The sequence below is a fragment of the Tupaia chinensis genome, unplaced genomic scaffold, assembly GCF_000334495.1.
Source record: "Tupaia chinensis unplaced genomic scaffold, TupChi_1.0 Scaffold000415_1, whole genome shotgun sequence".
In the NCBI taxonomy this organism is placed as follows: Eukaryota; Metazoa; Chordata; class Mammalia; order Scandentia; family Tupaiidae; genus Tupaia; species Tupaia belangeri.
The window spans coordinates 971,691-997,529 of NW_006159920.1; the positions used below are offsets into that span (position 1 = coordinate 971,691).

At 47.6% G+C, this 25,839-nt stretch overlaps 1 protein-coding gene across 1 annotated transcript in view; it reads left to right on the forward strand.

The window, feature by feature from the left end:
- Positions 1-25,839, forward strand: part of SLC12A8 (solute carrier family 12 member 8) — a 158,019-nt gene that overhangs the window by 4,651 nt on the left and 127,529 nt on the right. The window contains exons 3-4 of the mRNA XM_006154559.3: positions 20,880-21,026; positions 25,525-25,716. Of these exons, the coding sequence (XP_006154621.1) occupies positions 20,880-21,026; positions 25,525-25,716 (339 nt within the window). The remainder of the gene's footprint in view (positions 1-20,879; positions 21,027-25,524; positions 25,717-25,839) is intronic.

Sequence of the window (25,839 nt, forward strand, 5' to 3'; positions counted from 1 at the left end):
GCTGAACTGGCAGGTACCAGTCTTGTTCCAGGAACCTCGGTTCTGCGTACTTTACTAGGTACTGAGAGAGGGTGGGCTTGAACCTGGGAATCTGGGTTTAGGTAGAAGGTGCTCAGTCAGGGCTGATCCCTCCGAACTGAACTTGCTTGGCAGGGATTGAGGGAGCTGCCTTGGGCACTGGGTCTTGAAGCATCAGCCGGCAGAGAACTAATGGTAAACTTGGGAAGCACCTCCGGTGGAGGGTAAGAAGTCGATACCAACTAGTGGGTACTTAGTGTATGCTGAGCACTTCACAGGCAGCACCTAATAATCGTAACGACATACCAAGGTAGATTATTTAGGTTTGATGGATGAAGTGAAGCACCTTGAACCCAAATGTGTTGGGTGCCAAGACCCAGGCTTTTACTCTTTCTTTTTAAAAATGTATTAAAGTCGCATGGGCTTGCTGAAGAGAGATGGACAGAGAGAGAGAGAAATGCCCAGGAGGGCAGGATGGCCATGTCACAGTCCCTTTCCCATACTCCTCTCAGGATTTCAGACATGCACACACACATAGCAGGTGTGTTTCTCAAGCCACCAGGTCTAGGACTGGAACCGCACAGTCAGCCATGTGGGATTCAGACGCCTTAGCCACCACGCCCCCTGCTGGCCCTGCCCATCTACTACATGCTTCCTGCTCCAGTGGTGGCAAAGTCACCCAGATGATAAATCAAGGTCCTCTGTCGGGAGCAGAAAGTAGTGGGGTGGCTAATGTATTTCAAGAACTCTGGGAGTGACTAGCCCTCAAGAAGTTTCCAACTGGGGCCAACAGATGGCGTAATGGTTACATCGCTGGAATCCCACATAGTTGGCCTTGGTTCGAGTTCCAGATCTGGCGACTTAAAACTCATGTCAGGCGTGTGTGTGTGCGTGCCCACAATTCCAAGAGGAGAATGAAGAAGAAGGGATTGCAGCATGGCCACACCCCTGGGGAGGGTGATTTTTTGCTTTTTGTCTCTTTCTCTCTGACTCTCCGGCAAGCTTATGTGCTCTGTAGCAAAAACTTTCTTAACAATTAAAATAAAATAAAATAAAGAAAAAAATTTAAAAAAAGAAGTTTCCCATGAACGGTTTTTCTTTATTCATGATGGACAGTGTGTGCACACATGAGAGACAGAAAGACAGGTAAACGGGCACCTCCACTGCAGTCTCCTTCCTTCTGGCCTCTGGTACCTCAGGTTCTGGGGCCTGTGCATGCTGGGGACCAGTCTGGGGACTCAAACTGTGGCCTCCCTCATGGGGGATCAGGCTTCCCCTGAGCAGTGCATTACCACTGTGCCACGGAGCTAGCCTCGTGAACATTTTAGAAATTTTATCCCTTTCTCGAGGGTCAGGATTTTGCTAAGAGCTCTTTGGGACCTGCAGAACCTAGATTAATAATAGGCAGTGCCCAGTGGGAAGACACGCTAGTGGGTGTCAAGACTTTCGATCTTTTTTGGAGAGATTTTATTTATTTATTTAGCTATAGGGCATGTGTGCTCACCAGAAAGAGAGAAAGCGAGAAATCACCCCCAAGAGGGGATGGCCACGCCGCAATCCCTTCTCCTCCATTCTCCTCTCAGGATCTTGGGCACACACGCACATGCGCCCGGCGTGAGTTTAAGCCACCGAATCTGGGACTTGAACCGTGGTTGACTACATGGGAGTCCTGCGACATAGCCATTATGCCAACTGCTGGTACCAAGCCTTTCGATCTTGACCTGCTCTTCTCTTGGCCACCGTGACTACAAGTCGTACACAAGAAATTGGGCAAGAGAAGACGCTCGTGAATTAGGCAGAGAGGTGCGTGGATAGAGCCTTGGTTGAGCTTTAATTGCTTTGCAGCCGGATGGGGCAGCTCTGTGTGTTCGTGTGTATCGGTTGGCTAGTAATGGGCGGATCACCTGAGGAGCAGCTGTGGCTCTGAGGGCTAATATTTAGCTCGGTGCTTGGTTCATAGTAGGTATTCAGTAAATGTTGGCCGATAATAAAACTAAGGTGGGGAGTATATATTCAGTCCACGGGGCACGATATCAGTGATCACTTGGCAAATAAACGCATGACTCAGCACAGCAAAGGCACCAGCAAGGGCAGGAGCCTCAGCTCCACAGTGATGCCATCGCTAACATCCACACGTGGGACGTGGTTCAGGACGACATGCTGAGCCTGGCGCCAGGCCTCAGCGTTACGTTATACCTAGAGACCGGATGTGTTAGGGTCTGCAGAGCTGCCTCGTGGCGTCAGTAGCTTTGGACCATGTCTGGCTCTGCTGTTCTTTGCTCACGTCTTTGGGAAAGTTGTTCAGTAGCTCTGGGCTTGTTTTCTGACCCACACAGCAAGAGAGTGGGGCCAGGGGATCTCTTAGGATCCCTCTGTCTCTGGGCATGAGGGGTCTCTTCAATCCACTGAGGAGGGTATATTGTTTTTTTTTTTTTTTTGCTATAGGGCACGTGCACTTGCCAGAGAAACGGAGAAACTGAGACAGAGAGAGAGAAAGCGAGAAATCACTCCCCAGAGACACGGCCACACTGCAGTGCCTTCTCCATTTCCCTCTTGGGATCATGGGTACGCACACACATATGCATGGCATATGGCGTGAGTTTTAAGCTGCAGGGTCCAGGACTCGAACCATGGTCAGCCCTATGGGAGTCTTGTGCCTTAACTACTATGCCACCAGGTCTAGGTGGATCCGAGTGGTTTGGGATTGCGTGCTGTGTTCGAAGACCTGCACTCCCAGGTACCAGTCTCGTCCCAGGAACCTCTGTCCTGAGTACTTTACTAAGTGCAGAGTGGTGGTGGACTTGAACCTGGGAATCTGGTTCAGAATTCCAACTGTGCCACGGGGTGTGCTGGGCCCTTGGGCAAGTTCCTCGGGGGTTCCCAGTCTAGTCCCACAACTGTGAGATCAGGTGAGTGTACCTGATTTTTAGGGGTTTTATGAGCATAAATGAGATGCCAGATGCCAGACCCAGGGCCTGTCACGTGTGGGCATTAAATGAAAAGCACATTCAATAACCAGTTGATGCAGATTCCACACTGAAACCCAGAAGAGTCGGCTGTGGAACCTGGGCTTGGAGAGCTGAGTAGCAGTGGATGCCGGAGGGAGGTGACTGGAAGGGTAGTGAGCTTGGATTCGGTGCTTGTCTCTGCCCGTTACTGGAGAGAGGACTGTGACAAGGATGGTGTTTCAGGACAGGTGAGTCGTCAGAAGAAGACAGGTAGCTGAGACTGGAAGGGATGGCAAGCAGAATGCTGCGTGAGTTCTGAAGCCAGCACTCCAGCTTTTAGCATTGAAAAGGAGGAGCGAGTTGAGTTCAGATGAGCAGGTATTTAGTAGCTGCCTGTCCTTGCCAGGATTTCCAGCTACTTGCGCAGGTGTTAAAGCACGTATGAGAAGAACAGAAACCTCTCAGTTCTTACGGAATGAAGAATGCCTCCAGTTAATCCGAGGCCCCTGTCTTTCTTCTCCAAGGGTTAGTTGGTTGTAAGAGAAGCTTCAAAGGGAGAATGTGTGGGACCAGCAGTTAGCGTAATGGCTATGTCGTTGGATGCCCATGTAGTCGACAGCGGTTTGAGTCCCGGACCTGGTGGCTTAAACTCACGCTGGGCGCATGTGCATGTGTGCCCAACATCCCGAGAGGAGAATGGAGGAGAAGGGATTGCGGTGTGGCCATCCCCCGGCGGGGGGGGGGGGGGATTTCTTGCTTTCTGTCTCTCTATCTCTCTCTGTCTGGCAAGCGCACGTGCCCTATAGCAAAAACCTCTCCAAAAAAAGGGAGAAGCTGTCATGGCATGACGTGGCATGAGAACGAGCCATCCAAAGCTGCAGAGGAGCTAGTGTAAATGGCTCAGGCTCTTTCCTCTCCACCAGCTTTCCTCATGAAACTTGGGTCCCAAGGAGCAGATTCACGAGGACCCTTTTGTAGGAGGCCTGTGGGCCAAAGCCTGACTAGTCTGAACTAATCCTTCTAGAAAAAAGCCCAAGGCAGACCCAGGGAGTAGGTGCTCCATCAGAACTATGGCATCTGCCCAAGTGCAAAAGGCGTTTGCAGGTATCTGAGGCCTGTCTGGGTTCCAGGACGGGACCTACCTCTGCCCCTGGTCCTTGTCTTCCTGTCCAGTGTCCTAGCACTGCCCCGCTTCCTGCTGTCTTCCTCCTCCGCCTTCTCCCTTGCTCTCTCCCTCCCTCTCCTTCTCAGCTGGGTGGTTTAATGGCTTCCCAAGTTGGCTTGGCTCAGTGGGAGCATCTGTCAAGCTGTGGGGCAGTAGTGAACAGCGATGTTGCACCCGCAGTCTGGAGAGGCAGAGAGAACCAAGCATGCCAAGAGACAGAGGGGTCCTGAGAAATCATCTGCCCCCCTCCCTTGCGGCATGCATCCAAAAACAAGCCCAGAGCTGTTGAGAGACTTGCCCAAAGGCACATGCAAGGAGCGGCAGAACCAGGCACGACCCAAGGCTACGTGACCCCGTGATGCAGCTCTGCAGATCCCAACACATCTGATCTCCAGGTTATGATATAATCTCAAGGGCTGGTGCCAGCCTTCATTGCCAAAGCTTTGCCCTTATTTTCTGAGTCTTCGTGAGCTGCTGTACAGCTAAGCGCTGGCTTGTATTTTCACTAAGCATTTTCCAGGACAGTTTCAGCATCCTTAACAAAACAATAGCAAAGCGAGCCTTTGCCTAGGCAGTGGTAGGCTGAGCAGTAGCATCTTGCTTTATTAATATGTAGGAAGGAATGCAACTGAGGAGAAAGAAAGAGAGCTTCGGACAAGACTGTGTTCACTCTACCTTTTACAGGTACAGGCGGCGCACCCAGGTGGTTGGGTGGAAAAGTAAGGCTTGCATCTGGGTGCCTGGGGTCATGACCTCATCCTCCTGTTTTTTTTGCCTTTTTTTTTTTTTCCTTTTTTTGTTTTAATTTGCCATAGAGCATGTGCACTCACTGGAGATGAGAGAGAAAGAGGGAGAGAGAGAAAGTGGGAAAGCATCCCTAAACAGGGGATGGCCATCCCACAATCCTCTCTCCTCCCTTCTCCTCTCAGGATTTGGAGCACGCACATTTCCTGGGTGCTTTCCAAGTCACCAGGTCTGGGACTAGAACCGCTGAGTTGGCCATGTGGAATCCAACCTCCTTAACTGCCTCACCACCAGCTGGCACCCTCCCATTTCTTAGGGCATGCAGCACGTACAGTTTTCAGGGGCCTTCTTTAGTAATCAGGATTGAAGTTGCACATACAAAAATAGGCATGGTCTTTAGCAGGACCCAAAGCAAGGGAAGGGTCTTGAAGTTTAAGCTCTGTATCGCCATGAGACACCTCTGGTAAGTGGACAGAAGCAACTTTCAGCCTCGGCAGGAAAAAAGGGGAGTGAGGTCCCGGAGTCTGCGGGAGAGCAGAAACCATAGACGCCGTCCTCAGGCCGGACGCAGCGAGATGCCGCATGTGGAGGCTGACGTCCTTCCCTTCCCTCCTCTGTGTCCCTCTTTCCATTTATAGCCATTTGCTTCTTTGCCTCCACATGACAACTGGGCCAAAAATGCTGCATATTTGTAAAATGCAGCACGGTGGCATTGTCTGGCTGAAGGTGCCCTCCCTAGAGGAAAGTGCTCCTCTCTGAAATGAAGCCGGTCATTTGTCCCCACAGAATCTTAACATGGAGGTGACTGAGGGACAGCATGGAGAGGGCAATGGCTCTGAAAGCCCCTGAGCACTGCATGTGAGCCTGGAATGTTTCAGGCCACCAGAGCTGAGATTCGAACCCTGCTTGGCCATGTTTATTTGCTTCCTTTGTGCAACACTTAGCCACTGTCCTATGAAGTCAGTCCCAGAAGATTGTTATTACTTGCATTTCCTGAGAGGAGGAGACATAACGTGCCACACAGGGCCATGGAGAAGCCCCAGGGTCGCTCAGGTGGCCTAAGGCAGGAGTGAGGGAACACCTAGGCCACGGCTTGTTCTGGGGTTTCTGTAGCGAAGGAGCCTAGGGCAGAGTAAATGGCGTAGGGCTGGCGACTTGGATGCTCTGGTGGTCCCTGGGTTGGAGTGTTTCTAGTTGACCCTATGACGATTTAGGTCAGGAGGGCCAGCCCATGGCCTGGTGGCTAAGGCAGATGGATCTCACATGGCCAACTGCATGTTTCTACTTCTGGATCCAGGGACTCGAGAAACATGCCAGGCACGTGTGTGTGTGCACCCCAAATCCCAAAAGGCGAATGGAGAAGGGATTGTGGGTGACCATTCCTCATGGGGGAAGTGTTTTCTTTCTTTCACTCTGTGGTGCCCTCTGGCAAAAAAAAAAGTGACTATCAGGGAAATACTGGCTTGGTCTGGGAATTGGTTTAGCAGGTGCTGGAGGTCAGGTAGGTTGGTTTCACGTGAAAGCGGGTTTCTGGCAGAGCGCTTTGCTGACTCTAGGAATCGGCTAGCCCTGTTCATTTTAGTTTTGGTGTGTGAATGTTTTCTTCCCCACATGAAATGGCAGAAAGAAAGGATGAGGGGGTAAAACCACTCAAGTGTGTGAACATTCTGTGGTGTTCTTTCTCTGACCTGTAGGTAACTTGTAGGTCACATCCACAATCACCGTCACTGGTTATAAGCTTTTGCTCCTGACAGCAAGGTTTCTGTATTGTCACAACATCTTAAGATCCAGAAATAAAAAACATGGGTAATATACTATGCTTTGCTGTGAATGGACCGAATAGGCAACTTTAAAACTTTTTACTTCCTCAGGCTACATTTCATCTATGGCCAGACAGAGAAGAAATACTGTCTTTGCCATCATTTAATAGATCGGTGTTTGCAAGGAAAATCCTAGATGCTATGTTAATGATTCTGAGCTACTTTTCCTGTAATTTAAATAAGGTGCCACCAGGTGGTGCTTAGACTCTGATCTGGCCTGATTAAATACCCTGGCTTCCTGTAAGGGTCCACAGCTGAATTGTAGCTTACTTTTCTATTCATAGTTTTTTGATCAAAATATCTCTCTTCAGGACAATAGTTTAAACATGAGATAGTTCGATATTCAAAGAATAATATCGATTCACTGTAGTAAGATTTAAATACCTAGTATAAAAATACTCAGTATAATTCAGTAACTCTTTGCTTTTCAATAGACACCAAGAGTAATTTAAAGTTTTTTTTTTTTTTTAATTCATTTTAGAAAGCGCATGCGTGGGTCCTTGGGAACTAGCAGTTAGCGTAATGACTATGTCGCTGGACTCCCACGTAGTCGACTGCAGTTCGCGTCCCAGACCCAGTGGCTTAAAACTCACGCCGGGCGCATGTGCGTGCGTGCCCAAGATCCCGAGAGGGGAATGGAGGAGAAGGATTGCGGCATGACCATCCCCCCTGGGGGGTGATTTCTCGCTTTCTGTCTCTATGTCTCTCTCTGTCTGTCTGGCGAGTACATGCACCCTATAGCAGAAACCTCTCAAAAAAAAAAAAAAAAGCACATGTGTGCACGAGAGAGGGCAAGTGAGGGAGGGAGGGGGGAAGCACCTTCCAGAGAGTCTCATCACACTGTGATCCCGTCCCTCAGCTGGTGGGACCTTGGGCAAGCACATGTGCACACCGTGTGATTCAGGTCAACCAGATTGAGGATTTGAACCCACAGTCGGCTGTGTGTCTTCCAGCTCTGTAGCTCAGTATGTTGCCTACTGTCCACTAAGGTGGCCTATCAAGTGTAATTTAACCTAATCCTTAAAACCTTTTTTTTCCCCTTCCTGAGTTTTAATACTTCAATGAAAGATGTGTTTGGGGTGATGTGTGCCTTAGAGCTCGACATGGCAAATCTTTAGCGATAGCACCACCTATTCAGGCTTTTTCTTTTTTGCCAGAGAGAGCATGAGGAATGAGGAGAAAGCACTCCCAATGGGGAGTGTCATGCCACAATCTTTTTTCTTCTATTCCTCCATCCCATCAGGATTATGAGCACACACATGTGCCTGGCATGTTTTTTAAGGCTCTGGGGCTGGGATTTGAACCATGGTCACCAATGTGCAGTCTGGCGCCCTATGCACAGGGCTTAACCACTGCAGGACCAGCCTCTGTTCAGGTTCTGATGCACATCTAATAGGATAATGCTTTACCATTACCACTTCTCAGGAGAAAGGTTCTATTCACATTTTCTTAATTTGCTTTTGTTTTGGCATGTAAATGTTTTCCTCTCCACATGAAGAGGCAGAAAAAGTTACAAAGTGAAAACCACTCATCTGTGTGATTTAAATAAATTATTTAAATAAGCAAATTTCGTGATCTGAAGAGAACTTCTAAGTCACTTCTATGGTTACAGGTTCAGGTGCTGACTACCTGGAAGCAGTGGTGGCCTAGCAATCCTCAGTAAGCCCTCGCTCCAGCATGAATTCCACTGTTCACAGAATTTAACGTAAAGGAAAGCAGAAAGCTATGACTCATTTGTTTAAAAGTTTACTTTTTCTTTCGTGTGAGAGACAAAGAGAAACAGAAAGAAAAGGACAAGCACTCTCAATGACGTCTCACCCTGTGGTCCTCAGCCTCCCCCAGTCAGCCAGGATCAAGGGCACACATGCCCGGCCTGTATAGTTGACCCCGGAACTGAACTCCAGTTTTCAGAACAAGCCCCGTGACCCACTCTGAGTTACTTTCCTTTTCTATTTGAGGTAGTTGTCAATAAAGAACAACACAAAACAGAAGCAAATTATACAGTTTTCGAAAAGATACACAAATTTAGGGTTAGGCATTAGTTTTATGAAAGACTTCACCCTCTTTTAGCATCCAATACACTGAAAATGTGATTCAGAGTGCAGGATCTTTTAGTCCATCCACTGAATAAAACAGCATACAACCGGGCCATCAGATGGTGTGGGGGTTGAGGTGGCTGGATCCCACATGGCTGACCATGCAGTCTCAGTCCTGGATTTGGGGGCTTGGATGCCTTGCTGGGCACTTATGCATGCGTACTTAAAACCCAGAAGAGAGTGGAGGAGAAAGGGATCGCAGTGTGGCCAACCTCCCTGGGAGGTGCTTTCTCACTTTCCTTCTCTCTCTGTCTTTGTGTCTTACAGCAAAAAGGTGGAGATACAAATATATATGTGTATATATATATATACATATATACATGTATCTTTGTAGATATATCCTAAAGAAGTTCTGATGAAAACTGTGATTGTTCGGTCCAGCTGGTGGAATGGCAGTTAAGGTGGCTAGCTCCCACCTAGCCGACTGTGCAGTTCAAGTCTCGGACCTGGTGGCCTGAGGTACACATCTAGCACGTGTGCGTGCCCAAAATCCTGAGAGGAGAATAGAAGAGAAGGGATTGTGACCTGGCCGTTTCCCACTTGGGTTGCTTTCTAACTTTTCATCTCTCTCTGTCTCTGTGTGCCTCCAGCAAGCACAAGTGCCCTATAGCAAAAATTGAAAAAATGAAAAAAAAAAACCAGAAAGCTTCCAAACAATAGCCTCCACAGCCATATGAACAGGATTACTAACTCTAGCTCAGCCAAGAAATATTGCTATTAGAATATTCTAGTAATGTGATATTTTTTCTTTTAAATAATAAGTAAGTTAGGATTTTTATCATAGAAGCCCTACATGATATAGTAACGAGGATTCAAACCATCCAGAATGTGAAATGAGAGCCCACTTTCTGTCCTCCACTGCCATTCCTCAGAGGATGCTAACGGGGCTTTCATTTCCCCTGGTGTTTATCATTGTAACTTAAGATAATATGCGTACCTGTCCATGTCTTGATTATCAATTTATTATCAGTTTACTTATGACTTCCTGAGAGGAAAAAATAGAACACTGGCATGTGTGCTTTTCCTTCCATTCTCCCTTTCAGTTTTTTGTTAGTCAGTTTATATTTTCACATTGTCAAGATTTATAACTTTTATTTTTTTTCTGTAAATATAATGAACATTTTCATTTTAGCTGATTATAAAAAGTTTAAGCTGGGGCCAGCAGGTGGTGTAGTGGTTAAGGGCACTGGACTCCCACATGGCCCACCGCGGTTCCAGTGCTGGACTTGGAGACGTGCTTTCCCACTTTCCCTCTCTCTTTCTCTCTCTGTCCCTCTCTGGTCAGACAAAAATAAATAAATAAAGTTAAATAAAAATAATTATTTTTTTAAAAAAGGTTTAACCCAATAAACATTTATAAGAGTGTGTGTATGTTTCTTTTTTAAAATAATTATTTATTTTATTCATTCATTAATTTTTTAGTTTAACCAGAGAGAGACAGAGGGAGAGAGTGAGAGAGAGAGGAAGTGAAAAAGCAAGCCACCAGACTCAGGACTCGAACCCTGGTCAGCCATGTGGAAGTGTCCAGCGCCTTAACCACCACACCACCTGCTGGTCCCAAGTGTGTGTATGTTCCTTTAACTCAATAAACAAGTGAAGGTATTGGGTTCATGGAGAAGAAAACATGACTGAGTCATTAAGGCTTCAGTGTTTGAAGAATCTTCTAAGCATTAGGACCTAATTTCTTCTGATTTTCCTTGAATTCTGTTTCATATTCAGCTACTGCTGTTTCCTGTATCCCATGTCACCGTTTTTAGTGATTCTCTTATCTTTGGGCTGACAGTAATTGTTTCATACATGGCTCAGTGGTAGTAAATGACTCCTTCCGTTTCTAACTTTAGAACTGTGGGAGGCCGGACTTTATTCATGTCTTCAGAACAACATTTTGCAAAGATCGACTGCAGAAGTAGATAGAGAGTCCAGCCGTCTTCTGTCAGGCTGACGTCACAAAGATGGGTAAAGTAGGGCCAGCTGGTGGTGTGGTGGTAAGGCCGCTTGCCCCTCTAAGGTGGAATGCTTGGTCTATAGCTTAGCCCCGAAAGCTGCTCCGTCAGTCCCCACCAGTCCAGGCATTCGGGGGAACCCACCCTTGAGAATTGTCATAGGAGGTCTAGAATACACATCCAGAGAGTGCTCACCATCAGACTGTGGCCACTCCAGCTGGTCCTTGTTGCCCCTGGTGATTCAAGTTTGGACCAGTGGCTTGGGACAAATTCTGAGCCAGGTGCCCAAAATCCCCAAAGGAAGAAAAAATGGGGGAGAAGGGATTGTGGGTGACCATTCGCCCTGGGGGGGGGGTGATAGGTGCTTGCTCACTTTCCCTCTCTCTCTAGCTAGCACATACACCCTCAAGCAAATTTTTAAAAAAATCTGTAAAATACATAATAAGGCCTTTCTTTTCACTAAAAGTTTTTTTTTGAAAAATGATTATTTTCTTCATGAAAATGTGTCATTTTAAAAACAATAAATGGGTTTTCATTGTTATTTTTACTATTTCTTTATCGCCAGAAGGCATGTGCACTCAGAAAGAAAGAGGGGGTGGGGAGGGAGGGAGGAAGGGAGAGAGCAAAAGCACCCCTCAGAGGAACGAGGTCCTGCCATAATCCTTTTTCCTCCCTTTCTACACCCTGGCAGGATTTGGGCCATGCACACACATGCACCAAGTGTGTATTTCAAACCCCTGGGGCAAGGATTCGAGTCACAGTTAGCCATGTGGGATCTGCTCCGTATGCATGGTACTTAGCTATTGTGCCATGGGGTTGGCCCAGATTTTATTGTTTTTTAAAAGTGAATTTATAAATATTTAAGTCTCTCCCTTTAAGTTTCTAATATGATAAATATTGAAAGGCATAACCTACATAAACAAAAGCTCTTTGGAGTCCTTGGAATCAAAAAGTTTGAGGATGACTGCTCTTCTATGGTTGATGTAGAGTTAATATTGTACCATGCCATGTAAAACATAGGGACTGGACTATCCTATCAGCCCCTTTAAAAAAAAAAAAAAAAAGAGAGAGACCTAATGTCATTTTCTAGAGCACATTTAATTATTTAATGAATTAATTCATTAAACTTGCATTTAGTAAGTACCTGTTTCATGTACAACTAGGGGTACAGGAGTGAACAAGCTATTTAAAAATTTTTAAAATTATTATTAGTAGGATTATTTTAAGAGATATTTTTGCTATAGGGTGTGTGTGATCGCTGGAGAGACAGAGACACAGAAAGCAAGAAATCACCCCCCAGGGGGATGGCCACACTGCGACCCCTTCTTCTCCATTCTTCTCTTGGGATTTTGAGCATACACGCACACGTACCTGGTGTGAGTTTTAAGCTGCCGGGTCCAGAACTCGAACTGTGGTCAATTACTTGGGAGTCCAGTGACATAACCATTATGCCATCTGCTCATCCCATTATTATTTTTCAATCCACCAGAGAGAGACAGAGAGAGAGAGCAGGAAAGTAAGAAAGCAAGCTGCCAGGTCCAGGACTGAAACTATGGTTGGCCACATGCAAGTCCAGTGCCTTAACCACCATGCTACCGGCTTGCCCTGAATAAGCTATTTTAAAAAATAAATAGGCTTCTTTTATAAAACAACTTATATGGAATTTATCATTTATCTATTATTTTATCATAGTGAAATACAATATTACATAAATTTACTCTCGACCATTTAAAATGTATAGTTCAATGATATTAAATATGTCATGCAACCTATTTTTGGACTTTGTTTTGACAAAATTTCTTACTCATAGAAAAGTTGCAATGTTACAAAAACAAAACCCTATATACCCTTGACATAATTTACCACGTGTTAACATTTTGCCCTTTGGCTTTATCATTAGATTGCTCTCTCTTTTGTGCTCTTACTTTTTATATATTTACATATTTTTCTAAGCCATGTGATTGTGTAAGAAATGTGCAGACATGTTCCTTTTTCCATAAATGCTATATTTTATTTTAGTATGTATTTTCTAAGAAAAAGAGTTTTATATTACCTAACTAACCGTAGTGTACTATTGAGATCAGGAAAGTTAGTGCTGCTAAATCCTATATCTAATCCACAGTTCCACATTCAAATTTTGCCGGTTATCCTACTGATGTTCTCTCCCCTCTCCAGGTATAAATGCATTTAGTTGGGAATGTCTCTGTTAGTCTTTGATCTGAGACCGTTCCCTGGCCTTTGTCTTTCATGACCTTGACAGTTTTTGAAGAACGCAGGTCAGTAATTTTCTGGAATGCCTTCAGTTTGCACATGACCTTCATGGTTAGATTCAGGCCCTGAATTTTTGGCAAGAATATTATAGAAGGGATGTCATATTCTTCTCAAGGCGTCATAGCAGGAAGCACATGTGTTCTCTTTTTTCAAGTATTGTTGTTAACTTCAGTTCCTCATGTAAGGTGATGTCCACTAAGTTAATCAACTCCAAAGTTACTAATTTGCTCCTTGTAATTAACCATGAGTTAAGGATACTCTGAGACTGCGGGAGTAGCCTGGGTCTCAGCAGGCTGTCTCTGCCCCACTAACTTCACCATCCATCGATGATGCTGGGCAGCGTTCGTTATTACCACGACGGCTGCAGAATGGTGATTGGCTGCCACCGTAATTCCTTCCACATACGCTGGTTGGTTTCCCACTGTAAGGAAGAGCTCTCCTTTATTGCTCATATTTTAATTTCTTCATTTATAGCTATATGAACTCAGGTTCTCATTCTAGTCCATGAATAGTCTATTGCTTTTATTATTCATTTTGATGCGATTGTGCCAGATTTGGTTAGTGGCTCCTATATCCTTTGGACACACCCTTGTCTTTAAAAATTTTTTTTAAAAATAGCATTTCCTTACTTTCTGGTACAAGATATTTTAAATTCATTTTGTATTTTCTCCAGCCCTGAATCGATGATTTCTTCAAAGAGCCCTGGTTCCTTAAAGTGAGGAATGGGGTTTAGAAGCCGACATCTATGCAGTAGGGGTGCTCATTACTATTGGGATGTCTTTGCTTATGAACCTTTTAAGTGGAGAAAGAGAAGGGAGTATAAGCGTAAGCATACATATAAATATACATATATACATTTATCTATCTCTAGTTATGTATTAAAAGCTATACATTCAAACTGATACCTTTACTTCCATCATCACCAGACGGGCCATTCTTTTAGAAAGCAAGCTGCCAGGTCTGAGACTAGAACCATGGTCGGCCACGTGCAAGTCCAGTGCCTTAACCAGTGCCTCCTGTTTCTCAGTTGGGACTCCCTTTTCTCCCAGCTAGAAATTTTATTCCCTTCCGTATATTTAGTTACTTGCACAGTGCCATAATTCACAGAAGGAAGCTTCAGAATTGGTAAATCATATTCCTACAGAAACACCAAACTTTCCATTTCAAATTTAATATTAATTTGTAACCGTATTTGTCTTTACACTGAGAGCACATAGTTAAACTACTGGGCACAAAAGTTATTCTGGGTGGTTCTGTCTTAAATATTATGCTATTCATTTGCAATATGGTAAGGTTTATCTGTTCACTTTGCATTCTATTTTCTTGTCTTTTTAAAAAAGAATTATTTATTTCACTTTATCACTATTACTACTATTTTAAAAATTTGCTACAAGGCACATATACTCACCAGAGAGGGGGGGTAGGGAGGGAGGGAGGGAGGAAAAGTGAGAAAGTAAGCTACTTTCAGCTATGTGGGAGTCCACTGTTTTAACCACCATGCCACCTGATGGTCCCTCTCTCTCTAGGGCACCTGTGCTCATTGGCGAGAGATAGAAGAAAAGTGGGAAACCGCCCTGAGGGGGATAACCACACCGCAAACCCTTGTCCACTCTCCTTTCAAGATTTTGGGCACGTACGCACATGTGCCCAGCATGCTTTTCAAGCTGCCAGGTCCTGGACTTGAGCTGAGCAGCTGGCCGTGTGAGATCCAGCTGCCTTAACCATATGCCACTGTCTGGCCCTCTCTTTTCATTTTTACCTCTCATCCTTGTTCATTTGATTTTTTTTTTTGAGTGTGTGAAATTAATTGTGGTTCTAAAAAATCTAACCTATATAAAAGGATATAGTCACTACTAATTTTTAAAAAATTTGCCAGAGAGAGACAGAAACAGAAACAGAGAGAAAGCAATCCCCCGCTGGGGTGTGGTCATGCTGCAATGCCTTCTCCTCCATTTCTCCATCCTTTTAGGATTTGGGGTAGGTAGGTACATTCACTTGGCATGTTTTTCAAGATGCTGGGTCCAAGATTGGAACTGTGCAGTTGGCCATGTGGGATCTGGCTCCCTTAACCACCAGGTACCCCCCCCCCCCCGTTTTTTTTTGGAGAGCACATGCATGCCTATGGAAGAGGGAGAACCACAACTCCTTTGCCCCAGCTCTCCAGCTGCTGAGGATCTTGGGCACCTTATTTATAGGCTGATCCTGGAACCTGAACCCGGGGTGACCATATAGTCTCCGGCCTTGTAGGGCACTGCATTTTCCCACTCCACCACAGTGGCTGGGTCATACGAATCTTAGATGGATGTAATATTGGCCAATCAGTACCTAAAAAAAAAAAAAAATTTCTGTTGCCATGGTTTGCCTGTGAATGAGGGGAGGGCATTAGGTTTATATTGCTTCTCTTTGTGGTAAATCCAGGTAGACCTCCCAGTGATAGCCCGAGTTCTCTAGGAGAGGCTCTGCTCATTTGCCTAGGAGACGGAGGAGAGCAGACGAGGGGCTTGAGTCGGGAGGCAGCCGTGGCATTGCTGCTGTGGGATTGTGCTGTCTGTGGGATGGTGTCAGGTGTCCAGGGCACGTTTCTCTGTGAGCTCTGCATTCTGGAGGTATCCATGGCTGCCTTGGAAAAGGAGCTGCTGTGTGGCCCTGAGGGGAGCAGTCTCAGGGTTCTCACACCAGCCTCAACATTTTCACAGCTCTGAGAGTCTCTCCACGCCTGGAGCCACACGGGTGTATGATCAGGTTGTGTCTTTGGGAGGTTCCAGGTTCAGACAAGTATGAGGACGCACAAGCGTGGAGAAAGGAGACCAAGCATGCAGGAGCTACTGAATGTAGACACTGGTTTCTGAGCTAGCTCTGCAGCAGAGGAGACCCATGCTCCATGGAGACCTCACACCCCTAGCAGTGGCTGAACCAACAGCGACCCAGGTGGTACCAGATCCTAATCCAGGAAATCAGACTTGGTCCACTCCACCCAGATCCTCGCTGCCTCCAAGATCCGCAGAGCTGTTCCCGTTCCGCCGTCGGGATGGCAGCGCACGCTCTGGATGTCTGTTCTGCAGCTCCCGTTACAACATGGAAGGGCGTAGCTTTCCAGTGCCTGGACTGGGTGGGGATTAGAGGAGCAGCCTTTGGGACTAAACTGTAGACCAGGAATTCCACCTTAAATGGGAGGACAAGTAAGCTGGGGAAAATAGAATTTTTACCTCTCATCCTTGTTCATTTGATTTTTTTTTTTGAGTGTGTGAAATTAATTGTGGTTCTAAAAAATCTAAACTATATAAAAGGATATAGTCACTAATATTTTTTAAAAAATTTGCCAGAGAACCCTGTTTCACAATTGTCATCCCATCTGAACTTGACAGAAACCCTGTGATGATAGGCCAGCTGTGGTGGCACAGTGGTGACACAATGCTCTGCAATGCTCTGACCTTCCTGTGGGAAGGTCCTGGGTTCATGGCCTGAGGTCTCCCTGTATACACTGGGTCTATATCCATGTGCCCACGAATCTGGCTGGTGGAAGCTGGATGTGGATTGTGGCACGAAGACCCTGTTGAGGATGTCTGTCTCTTTTTCAAAAGAAATAAATAAAAACCAAAGCCCATGTTACAGGCATGTAGCTGTCTGCATTTTTCTCAGGGGGCACAGAGGGGCTCCGGCCCCTGCCACTCTTCGTCAGCATGGTGCAGCACGTGGTGCCTTCTCAGAGCAGGGAAAAGAATGAGGGTCCCTAAGCTGCCCACTGGGTCACGGAGCACAACTCCAGCATACTCTCTGCTGTTTCATTACTAATGATAACTCACTTTTGGCAAGCACACTGCTGGTTCATGTGTGCACGATCCAGGCAGAACCAGTCTCTGCAGGTGTCCGCGGCCTGGGAGGAAAGGGCAGGCCATGTCTTGCTTTGACCCACCTCTGCCCCGAGTAGGCAGATGCAGAGATTCCCACCTGGTTCCTCCCTGCAACTGCCAGAGAGAGAAGAGATGTGTTCATTAAGGCCGGCAGGTGTCTGCTTGAGGCAAACGGCTCCTAGGAATGAGCCCATGCCACTGCCTCTGGTAGTACTTCCCTGTCCCACACTCAGCTCAGCGAGCTCGGCAAGCTCGAACGAGGGGAGGAACAAGAGAGTTTCCTACTTGGAAATGATTTTCTCACCTTTCTAGACCCCCCGTTCAAGTTTAAAGACTATTTACAGGAGAAGGACTTCTCCCTCTGAACTAAACACACCAGTAGGCAGTCTTGGTTTTTCCAGTGTGGGGCACAAGCTCCTGGGCTCGGGGGGACAAGGTCTTAGCTTCCAATTTGGAGGCTTGTGAAGAAAAACCCTAGCAAAGAGCAGCCCAAGGGTGTGGTCACCCCAGAGCCAGCCCCAGGAACTGCCAGGCTCAACCCTGCCGAGCCTAGGGCCTTCAGGGAAAGGGGTACCCTCGAACGTGAACGTGTTTCCCAGTGCCCTTTCTGAGGGGCTGATTTGCTCCTTTCTTTTTCTTTCTTTTTCCCTCTATCTCTTTCTTTCTATCTTCGTCTTTCTTTTTCTTTTTCTTTTTTTTAAATCCATCTCTGCCTCCCTCTCTACCTCCCTGTAGACTCCTGCTGGGTATAGAATACATCCTACACCACTTTTCTTTCTCCCACACCGCCATGTCTGTGTCACAGCATGCTGAATGGGGTTCTTGTTAACTTGGCATTGATACCTGGGACCTACATGTAGAGACAGCTAGGGGACTGGATGGTGGCATGGCATTAAAGGCTCGCCCATGATCTGGGACCGGCCGAAGGCTGGGCTAGATCTCAGCGTGAAGACCCTGTCGGGAGTTCTGTCTTTCTGTTTCTCTCTCGCTTTCTGTATGTCTTGGACATGAGAGAAAGACACTTTACAAAAAAAGAAAGAAAGGGGAAAAAAGAGTCCATTAGTTTCTCTGGAGAGCTACAGCAGGATCAGAGCTCTCTCCTGGGGCCTGGCCTAACTACCATTAGCCGTCACCTGGGCCATTCCACCTCCCTCCTCCCCCAGGTCATAGACGTCACTAAGGGAGAGTCTTTGAAGCTATGCTTTGTTGGAAGCATGGTGGAAAGAAGAGGATTCCTCACCCTCCCATCCAGGAAGCAACTGGATGTGAGGACCCAAAGTGTGCATGGGGCGGGTGGCATGCTGCCCTCCTATTGGATGCCGGCTCCTACAGCAGACCTGCAGCTCTGCCCCTCATCCTGTCTGAAGGAGAGCTCGGGAGAGCTGAGGAAGGCGGAGGGCTGAGTGAGGGCGGGCTGTGGAAGAGCCAGCTCCCCGCCACTTTCAAGTAGACACTGCAAATCGCTGGCCAGTCCTCCTCCAGACTCACTCTGCGCAAGGCTGAGGGGCATCAGAGTGGCGAGGCCTGACATGCGATGGCTGAGAAGACCCGGGACGCCGAGCTGGTGCTCCTGTGTGCAGCCTGGGAGGCAGTGAGCCATGTGGGAAGGCCTGGGAAATAGCATGTTTGGGCAGTTTATTCTAGTGTTCTCCATCTCATCCTCTTCCCCTTTCTCTCTGCTTGTGTGCGTGTGTAAGAATGGCAGGGGTGCAGCCTTGGGTCAAACCCAGGCTCTTCCTGCCCATTCTCTCATGATCAGGGAGTGGGAAGACTTAGCTATATTCTTTTGTTAGTTGGTGAGAAAAGGTAGGTGCACGCCCATAAACATCCCGAAATAAGTGGTTATGGCTCAGTCACCTGACCCATTTCAAACCAGTTATACTGTCATTTAAGGGTACTGGGTTTCCTAAAGTTTCTGTATGAGCTGGAAGGGGTCCCTAAGGCTGATCTGCTGGCCCGCCGAGACCAAGGGAATGAAAACTCTCCATCCCATCAGGTAACAGACACATAAACAAAGCAGCCTTCAGCGTGGGAAGAAAGGAGAATAAGGTTTCTAAAATCACAAAGAACATTTTACGGGTAAGGCAGATGTATTCACAGTTAAGAAAAGTCCAGAATGTTAGAATTTGAAACTTGAAAGACTTAAATTTGGGGAAGAGAGGGGCAAGAACTTGGGATGAGCGTGGGGCCAGGGCAAGTGTACAGATTTACAATCTGGAGCGCTGGATGGAAACCCTAACTGGGACTTTGTGGGGTAAGGCATCTTCTCTCAGCCTGTCCCCAGCTCTAAACAGGAATTGACTACCTGCCTGCCTCCTAGGGTTTCTGTGAAGACCAGGGGAGAAACTGACAGGGAAGCTGAACGTGCTCTCTGAATTCTCTCTCTTCCTTGCTGACACTCCTTGCTTTGCCGATAAGTTGCAGGCCTGTAAGGGCCATGATAGGGAGCTGAACGCAGTCAGAGACAGGAAGTTGGGCCGTGTCCTGAATTCTGAGATCAGGATCCTAGGGAACAATCTTGCATTCGCCAAACAGGTCCCTTGGTACCATTTGTCCAGGGACAAGCAGAGTTGGCAGCCTGCTCTGAGGCACGGCTGGGCTCTGTGATGGGCTTCCGAGAGATTCCTCATGGGGGTTTGTGGGTGATGGATGGGCAAGAGCACATAGATAAAAGAAGTTCCAGAAACGTCAGGGGCTGACAGGGGATGCCAAGGACTCCTCTGGCCCATCTGTCCCTTGTGGCTCAACTGACATCCCTGGTGATTTCTTGCAGCCCTTTCTGGGTCTGTGAGTGTAGGTGCCGGAGCAGCAGTCCCTACTTCCGTCCTGAGCCAGTATAGCTCGTGGCAGTCTTTGGCCCTAGGTTGTGGGCGTGGCCACTGTTCTCAGCCATTTGGAGCTGCACCCCTTAGATTTTTTCCCCCTCTTGACTTTTCTGCCTTCTCACTGTGCTTAGAGACCCCGTGCACTCGCTCTGCCTCCTCGCGGTGCTTAGAGACCGCATACGCTCACCATTGCAGACTCACCGCAGCAACTCTTAGTTGGGTGCTGAGAACCGTTGATTGCTGCCGTGGTGGTTTGTGGGTATTGGAAGCTTCTACTGACACCTGGGTTTAGATTAATTACTAACTTAGATCAGAGTGTTCACAGCGTGAGTTGCTACTGGTTTCATTTAAAATTGTCTTAGTATTTCTATAAGGTCTTAGGCTTTTCAGTAAAGGGTTTCCATCTGAATGTTTATCAGTACCTCCGTTATTTTTGAATTGGAGGAAATGGGTGAAGAGTCTTTTTAACCACTTATGAACCTCAGGTTCTAAATGATGCCCGAGAACCCCAGGGTATCAACAAAAGGCAAGCCCTGGGGAAGGGAAGGAGGCTTAGAGACAACGGGCCTGTGTCCTGTCACAAAACCATTCCTCTAGTATTTGAAACGGAGGAATTTAATGCCGATGACTGATTATGGGGGCGGTAGAAGGACTGAGGAGTAAAAACCTAACGTCAGAGCATCCTAAAACTAGCAATTGCTGGACAGCGCGACCACCTGGGGACTACAGGACTGAAGGGGACTTTCTCCGGAGGTCACAGCACTGCCTGAGCTGGAACCCGGAACCCCGCACTCACTTAGATGCGCCACCTACTGCTGTCACCTCACTGGCTAGAGCTCAGCCAAGTGGCCACACCTGCCTGCGGAGAGGCTGGGGAATGTAGTCTTCCTGAGTGGGCGAGAAAGGGAATGAGTTTGTTGTCAACTGGTCTGTGCTACACGTGGGCGCAGGAGTCACAGCTGTTAGGAGAGGACAGTGGTCCTTTTGGAGAGTCCAGCCTGAAGACGGCATGTGTTTGTGCCCGCGCGTGTGTACGTGTGCATGTGCGTGTGTACACACATGCCTGCCCTAGCACCAGGAGGTAGGACAGGAGGGTTCTGAATGCAGTTCCCCTCCCTGCCCCTGCACTCGTGTCACCGCTGCCCCTCCTCCCGGCCCTCGGAGCCTCACTCGGCTGACCCATGTGCTCTGTTTTCAGGGAGCCCTGGCCCAGCCTCAGCCGTGGTGGAAGATCCAGCTGTTCGTGTGGGAGCCGGTGCTGTTCGGGACCTGGGACGGTGTATTCACATCCTGCATGATCAACATTTTTGGGGTTGTCCTGTTCTTGAGGACTGGCTGGCTGGTGGTGAGTGAGGAGCCGATGGCCCTGAAGCCTCCCGTGGGCCCCTCTGTGGAAAGCTCCATCACTCTCGGCTTTCCTCAGTGCAGAACACAGATTCCCAGAGCAGATGCTCTTGAAACATGAAACAAGAAGCACAGTGAATAGCTAGCATTGTGCTTTATGTATTTCTTAAAGTTTATTTTTCCCATGTGCAAGAGAGACAGAGAGGGAGGAGAAAGAGAGTCCGAGGGTTCTTAACTCCCCCGAGACCTGGTAAAGGTCGACCTTCCTAAACTCTCATTCTACCCAGCCCTTAGCTCAGGGCTCACCTCCGCCATAGTGTGGGTAGGCCTGATTGGTGCGTGGTGTACCTTTAGACAGGATCTCACAGTATCGTGGTCTCCTGCCTCAGCCTTTCTGGGAGCTGGGACTGCAGGTGCACACCACTATGCCCGGTCTCTCAGACAGGGTCTCACTAAGTTGCTAGTGCTGGCCCATGAGCTGGTGGCCCCCCACTTCAGCCTCCTGAGTCGCTGGGACCACAGGCACATGTCACTGCATCTGGCTTTTCAGAGTGAGCTGGGACTCACCTTAGCCTGCTAAATAACAGTGTCCAGTGTGCTATCTCAGCTGGCCCATGAGTTTTTGTTTTCTACTTTGGGGTGCATGCACTTATCAGAGGGGGGTGGTGCAAAGTAAGAAATTGCTCCCCGGAGGTGAGTGGCCATGCTGCAATCCCTTTTCCTCCATTCTCCTCTCAGGATTTTGGGAATGCATGCAAATATGCCTGGCATGTTTTTCAAACCCCTGGGTCTGGGACTTGAACTGCAGAGTTGGCCATGGGGATCCAGTGCCTTAACCACCACATCACCTGCTGGGCCAGGCTTCATGTTTTTGTAAGTGGGAGCCCCTGTAAGTTTGGAGAGGTATGAGAGGCATGAATGTTTAGTATCCATACCAAAGAGCTTGTGACCCTGATCTAAGCTTTTCATGCATTAACACAAAACATTTTTATGGAGCCAGCAGGTGGCATAGAGGTTAAGGTGTTGGATCTCATATGGCCAACTGTACAATTCAAGTCCCAGATGTGGTGCTGAAAAATCAACACTCTCGTCTTTCTCTGGCCCGGTAGTAAAATTCTAAAACAAAAGCAGAAATAAACAAAAAACCACAAAGCCTCCAGCTCAGACTCCTTTACTCTGGCACTCTAGCTTCTGGGACCAACCCTGATTTTTCCCCTTCCCCACCTTACTGCCCATCACCTTTCCAGATGGGGAGGCCCATCAACGTGACCATGATGGCAGAGGAGTCCTGCCCAATGAGCCTGGGTTCCCTAAACTCTGCTTCATCCATGATTGGGGGAAAGCAGAAGGAGAGAATGAAAAGCTCTGTCTTGACTCAAAACTTTAACCCTCTCACTGAGCTATTATTAATTTTTTTGGAGAATTAGCTACCTGAAGTGTCAGTTGCATTCCTAAAGTGAAGGTACAAATTGTATTAGTTATCTATTGCTGCATAACAAATTACCCCAACACTCAGCTGCTTAAAGTAACAGATACATATTATACATATTATCGTACAAGTACAACTTAGGTGGGTGCCTCTGGTTTAAGATCCTGACAGTCTAGCTGTTGGTTGGGGCCACAGTCTCATCTGAAGGCTCAAACGGGGGAGAATTTTTTCCCAAGATCACTTAGTAGCTAAGGCTACTCAGGCCTCTCCAGAGGGTTACCTCATAACGCACCGGCTGGCTTTCTATAGGGTGAACAGTCTAAGAGTGAATGAGACAGAGCCAACACCCTTGGCAGAAGCCACAATTCTTCCATATCTAAATCTCAGAGCAACACCCTGTTGCCTCTGTAACATTGTAGTCATTAAAAGTGAGTCTCTCCAGTGAGCACATGGACCCTTTAGCAAAAACTAAAAAAAAACTAAAAAAAAAAAACTAAAAAAGAAAAAAAGTAATAGTAAGTCACTAGATGGATGAAACAAGCAACCTAGAATGAAAATGCCTGTATATCTAATTTTGCACTCCCAAAACTATGAAATATAACAAAATTAATGTGATTATGTTGAATGACTAAACAAAACTTTTGCATACTTGAAAAAAAAGTGAGTCCCTCGATCCAGGGTAAACTCAAGGGTAGGCGATTGCACCAGGGCATGAATACTAGGAGGCGGGGACCATGAGGGGCTATTTTGGAGGTTCTCTGCCACACATATTCATCCTTTTGCCCCAAAATGATCTGTAACTTTTGCTTTTGACATTTGCTTCACATGAAAAGTCCTCTTTGTTCATAAAAACAAGGGCAAGTGTGAAGTGCCAAAGGTAAGACTGAGCTGCCAGGGGATGGCATAAAATTAAAATAAGTAGAGGCTATGCCCAACTTATTTAAAAATAGAAAATATTGACTATAAGGAAAAACTTGGTGGAATACTTATAATTTGAAAAATGGTCAAGTAGAAGCTATGCTATGAAAATGTAAAGCTGTGATTGTTATAGAATATAGACTAAAACTTGAACAAAGGAAAAAAAACAGTAATGCATCATTTTATTTAAAAATTAAAGTCATGGCGACTAGGTGATGGTGCAGGGCTGAAATGCAGTGCTAGGCAAGCTGAACCACAGGGGCAGTTCTGGGATCATGGCTAGAGACCTTCCTGAGCACACGGGGCACCCGTGTGCCCATGATCTGAGGCTGGCTGAGGCTGGAGCTGGAGCATGGTCAGATGGAGGTACCATCTCTCTGTCTCTCTCTCTCTCCTCTTGTTTGTCTCTCACTTGTGGAAGAAATAAATTAATCAGCTGAAATATATATAAAATATTTAATATATTTTATAAAATTATACACATACACATATATACATAAAATCAGTAAAGGAAAAAAACAACCGTGCTCAGACATCATGCTGTCATATAGCCTGACAGCATTTCCATCCCAAAAAGCTGGGGCTGGGGAGTGGGATGGGGCAAGTGGGCACTTGGTTGGCTCCTGCCAGTTCTCCTTACCCTGGTCTCACCAGCAGAATCGCTTCTCCACTGCCTAGAAACCCCACCCGTGTCGTGTACCATCTGGCAATCGCTGGGTTTTCGTACACATTCCCACGATACCATTGGCAGGAGCCCAGAGAGATTTTTATTCTCCAATGTAGCCATTAAAAAGGAAATTGAGTAGGTGGAATATTTTTAAATTGCATTTTAATAATTACTGGTAACAGCAACGAAAGTTTATCGAGCATTTATGTGACAGTTGGCTAAGTGCTTTAAAGGTATTTAACGCTCCTAAAATTTAATATTTCCTGACAGCCTATGAGATGAACATTACAGGAGAGGAAACTGAGCATGGAAAGGTTAAGCCGTGGGAGCCCTAGCTGAGGAGGTGCTCGTGCCCCTTGTGAGACCCGCAGCCTCGCATCCCCCTTAGCTGTGGCATGTGCTGAGTCCGCTCTTCTCTGGATCTTGCTTTTCTCGCTGAAATGTGTCTGTCACATGTGAATGTCTTCAGGCATGCGTGTATTTAGTTATTCACTCGACAAGCATTCCATGAGCAGTACTGTGGAGGCTGTGCTAAGTCCCAAGGGTACAAAGGGGAACAAAACACAGTCTGTTCTCCCGGAGCTCACAGCCTAGAAGTCCACGCTGACTGAGCCCTGGGTACTGGAGGAGCCTAGGGGAAGGTTATATGAACAGCGTCCCGGAGGGGGACATCCAGCTCCGATCTTAAAGGCTGCAGGGAGCTAAGGTGGCAAGGGAGTGGCATGAGCTGCAGAGAGTTCCAGGCAGAGGGGTCAGCGTGGGCCCCAGGGTGGCAGGGAGAAAACGTGGCTCTGACTAGGAGGCACGTCACAAGCATCTTGAGTGGCTCTGACTTGGCCGAGAGGTCGGAGGCCATCAACGAGTTTGAAGCGAGACCCTTTCCCCGCATCTCGTGATGGACGGGCCATGGCTCGTGCAGCTTCCTTTGTCCTTGCCCAGTTGCGCTGCTTCAGTCCCCTCTTGGGTTACTTCCAGAAATACCCGAGGAGAGATGACTCAGGAGGGATGAAGGTTTATTAGACTCAGTTCTGGGGGCTACAAAGCCGGAAGGCATGATGCTGGCATCGGGCTGGCCCAGCATGGATGGCAGAAGCAGAGAGGATGGTGGGCGAGCGCAGGGAGTGCGAGCTGGGGTGGGGGCTTCCATGAAGGACGACATGCTGTGAGAACGAAGCCCAGCCGTGAGAGCTAACTCACTCACTGCATCTCCTGAGACACCGTTAATCCACTGGCAGGAGTGACGGGCGGCTCCATGTCCTAGTCACCACCCCTAGGCCTCAACTCTTAGAGGTCCACAACGCCATTAGGCTGGGGACCAAATTCCAAAACGTGTCCCCTTTTGGGGACAAGCCATAATACCCGTCCTTGTGGTCCAGCTCGGTTCCCCTCTAATTCCAGCACTGGGGTACAGGCGAGCTACCAGCTGGGGTGGCGTTGCAGGCCTCCTGTCCTCGCCTGACCTTGCTCCGTGCTGTCTCCTTGCAGGGAAACACGGGAGTGCTGCTGGGCATGTTTCTGGTGTCCTCCGTGGCCCTGGTGGCCCTCATCACTGTGCTGTCGGGCATCGGCGTCGGGGAGCGCGGCGGCGTGGGCAGCGGCGGCGTGTACTCCATGATCTCCTCCGTCCTGGGCGGCCAGACAGGAGGCACGGTCGGGCTGCTCTACGTGTTTGGACAGGTGAGGCCGCGGCACTGCGCTGGGGCGGGCCTTCCTCATCCCACCTGGCGAGAAGGCAAGGTGAGGACAGTTGCCCCGTTTTATCCATGAGCAGTCTGGGGCTCAGGGAGGGGCTCGGCGGCA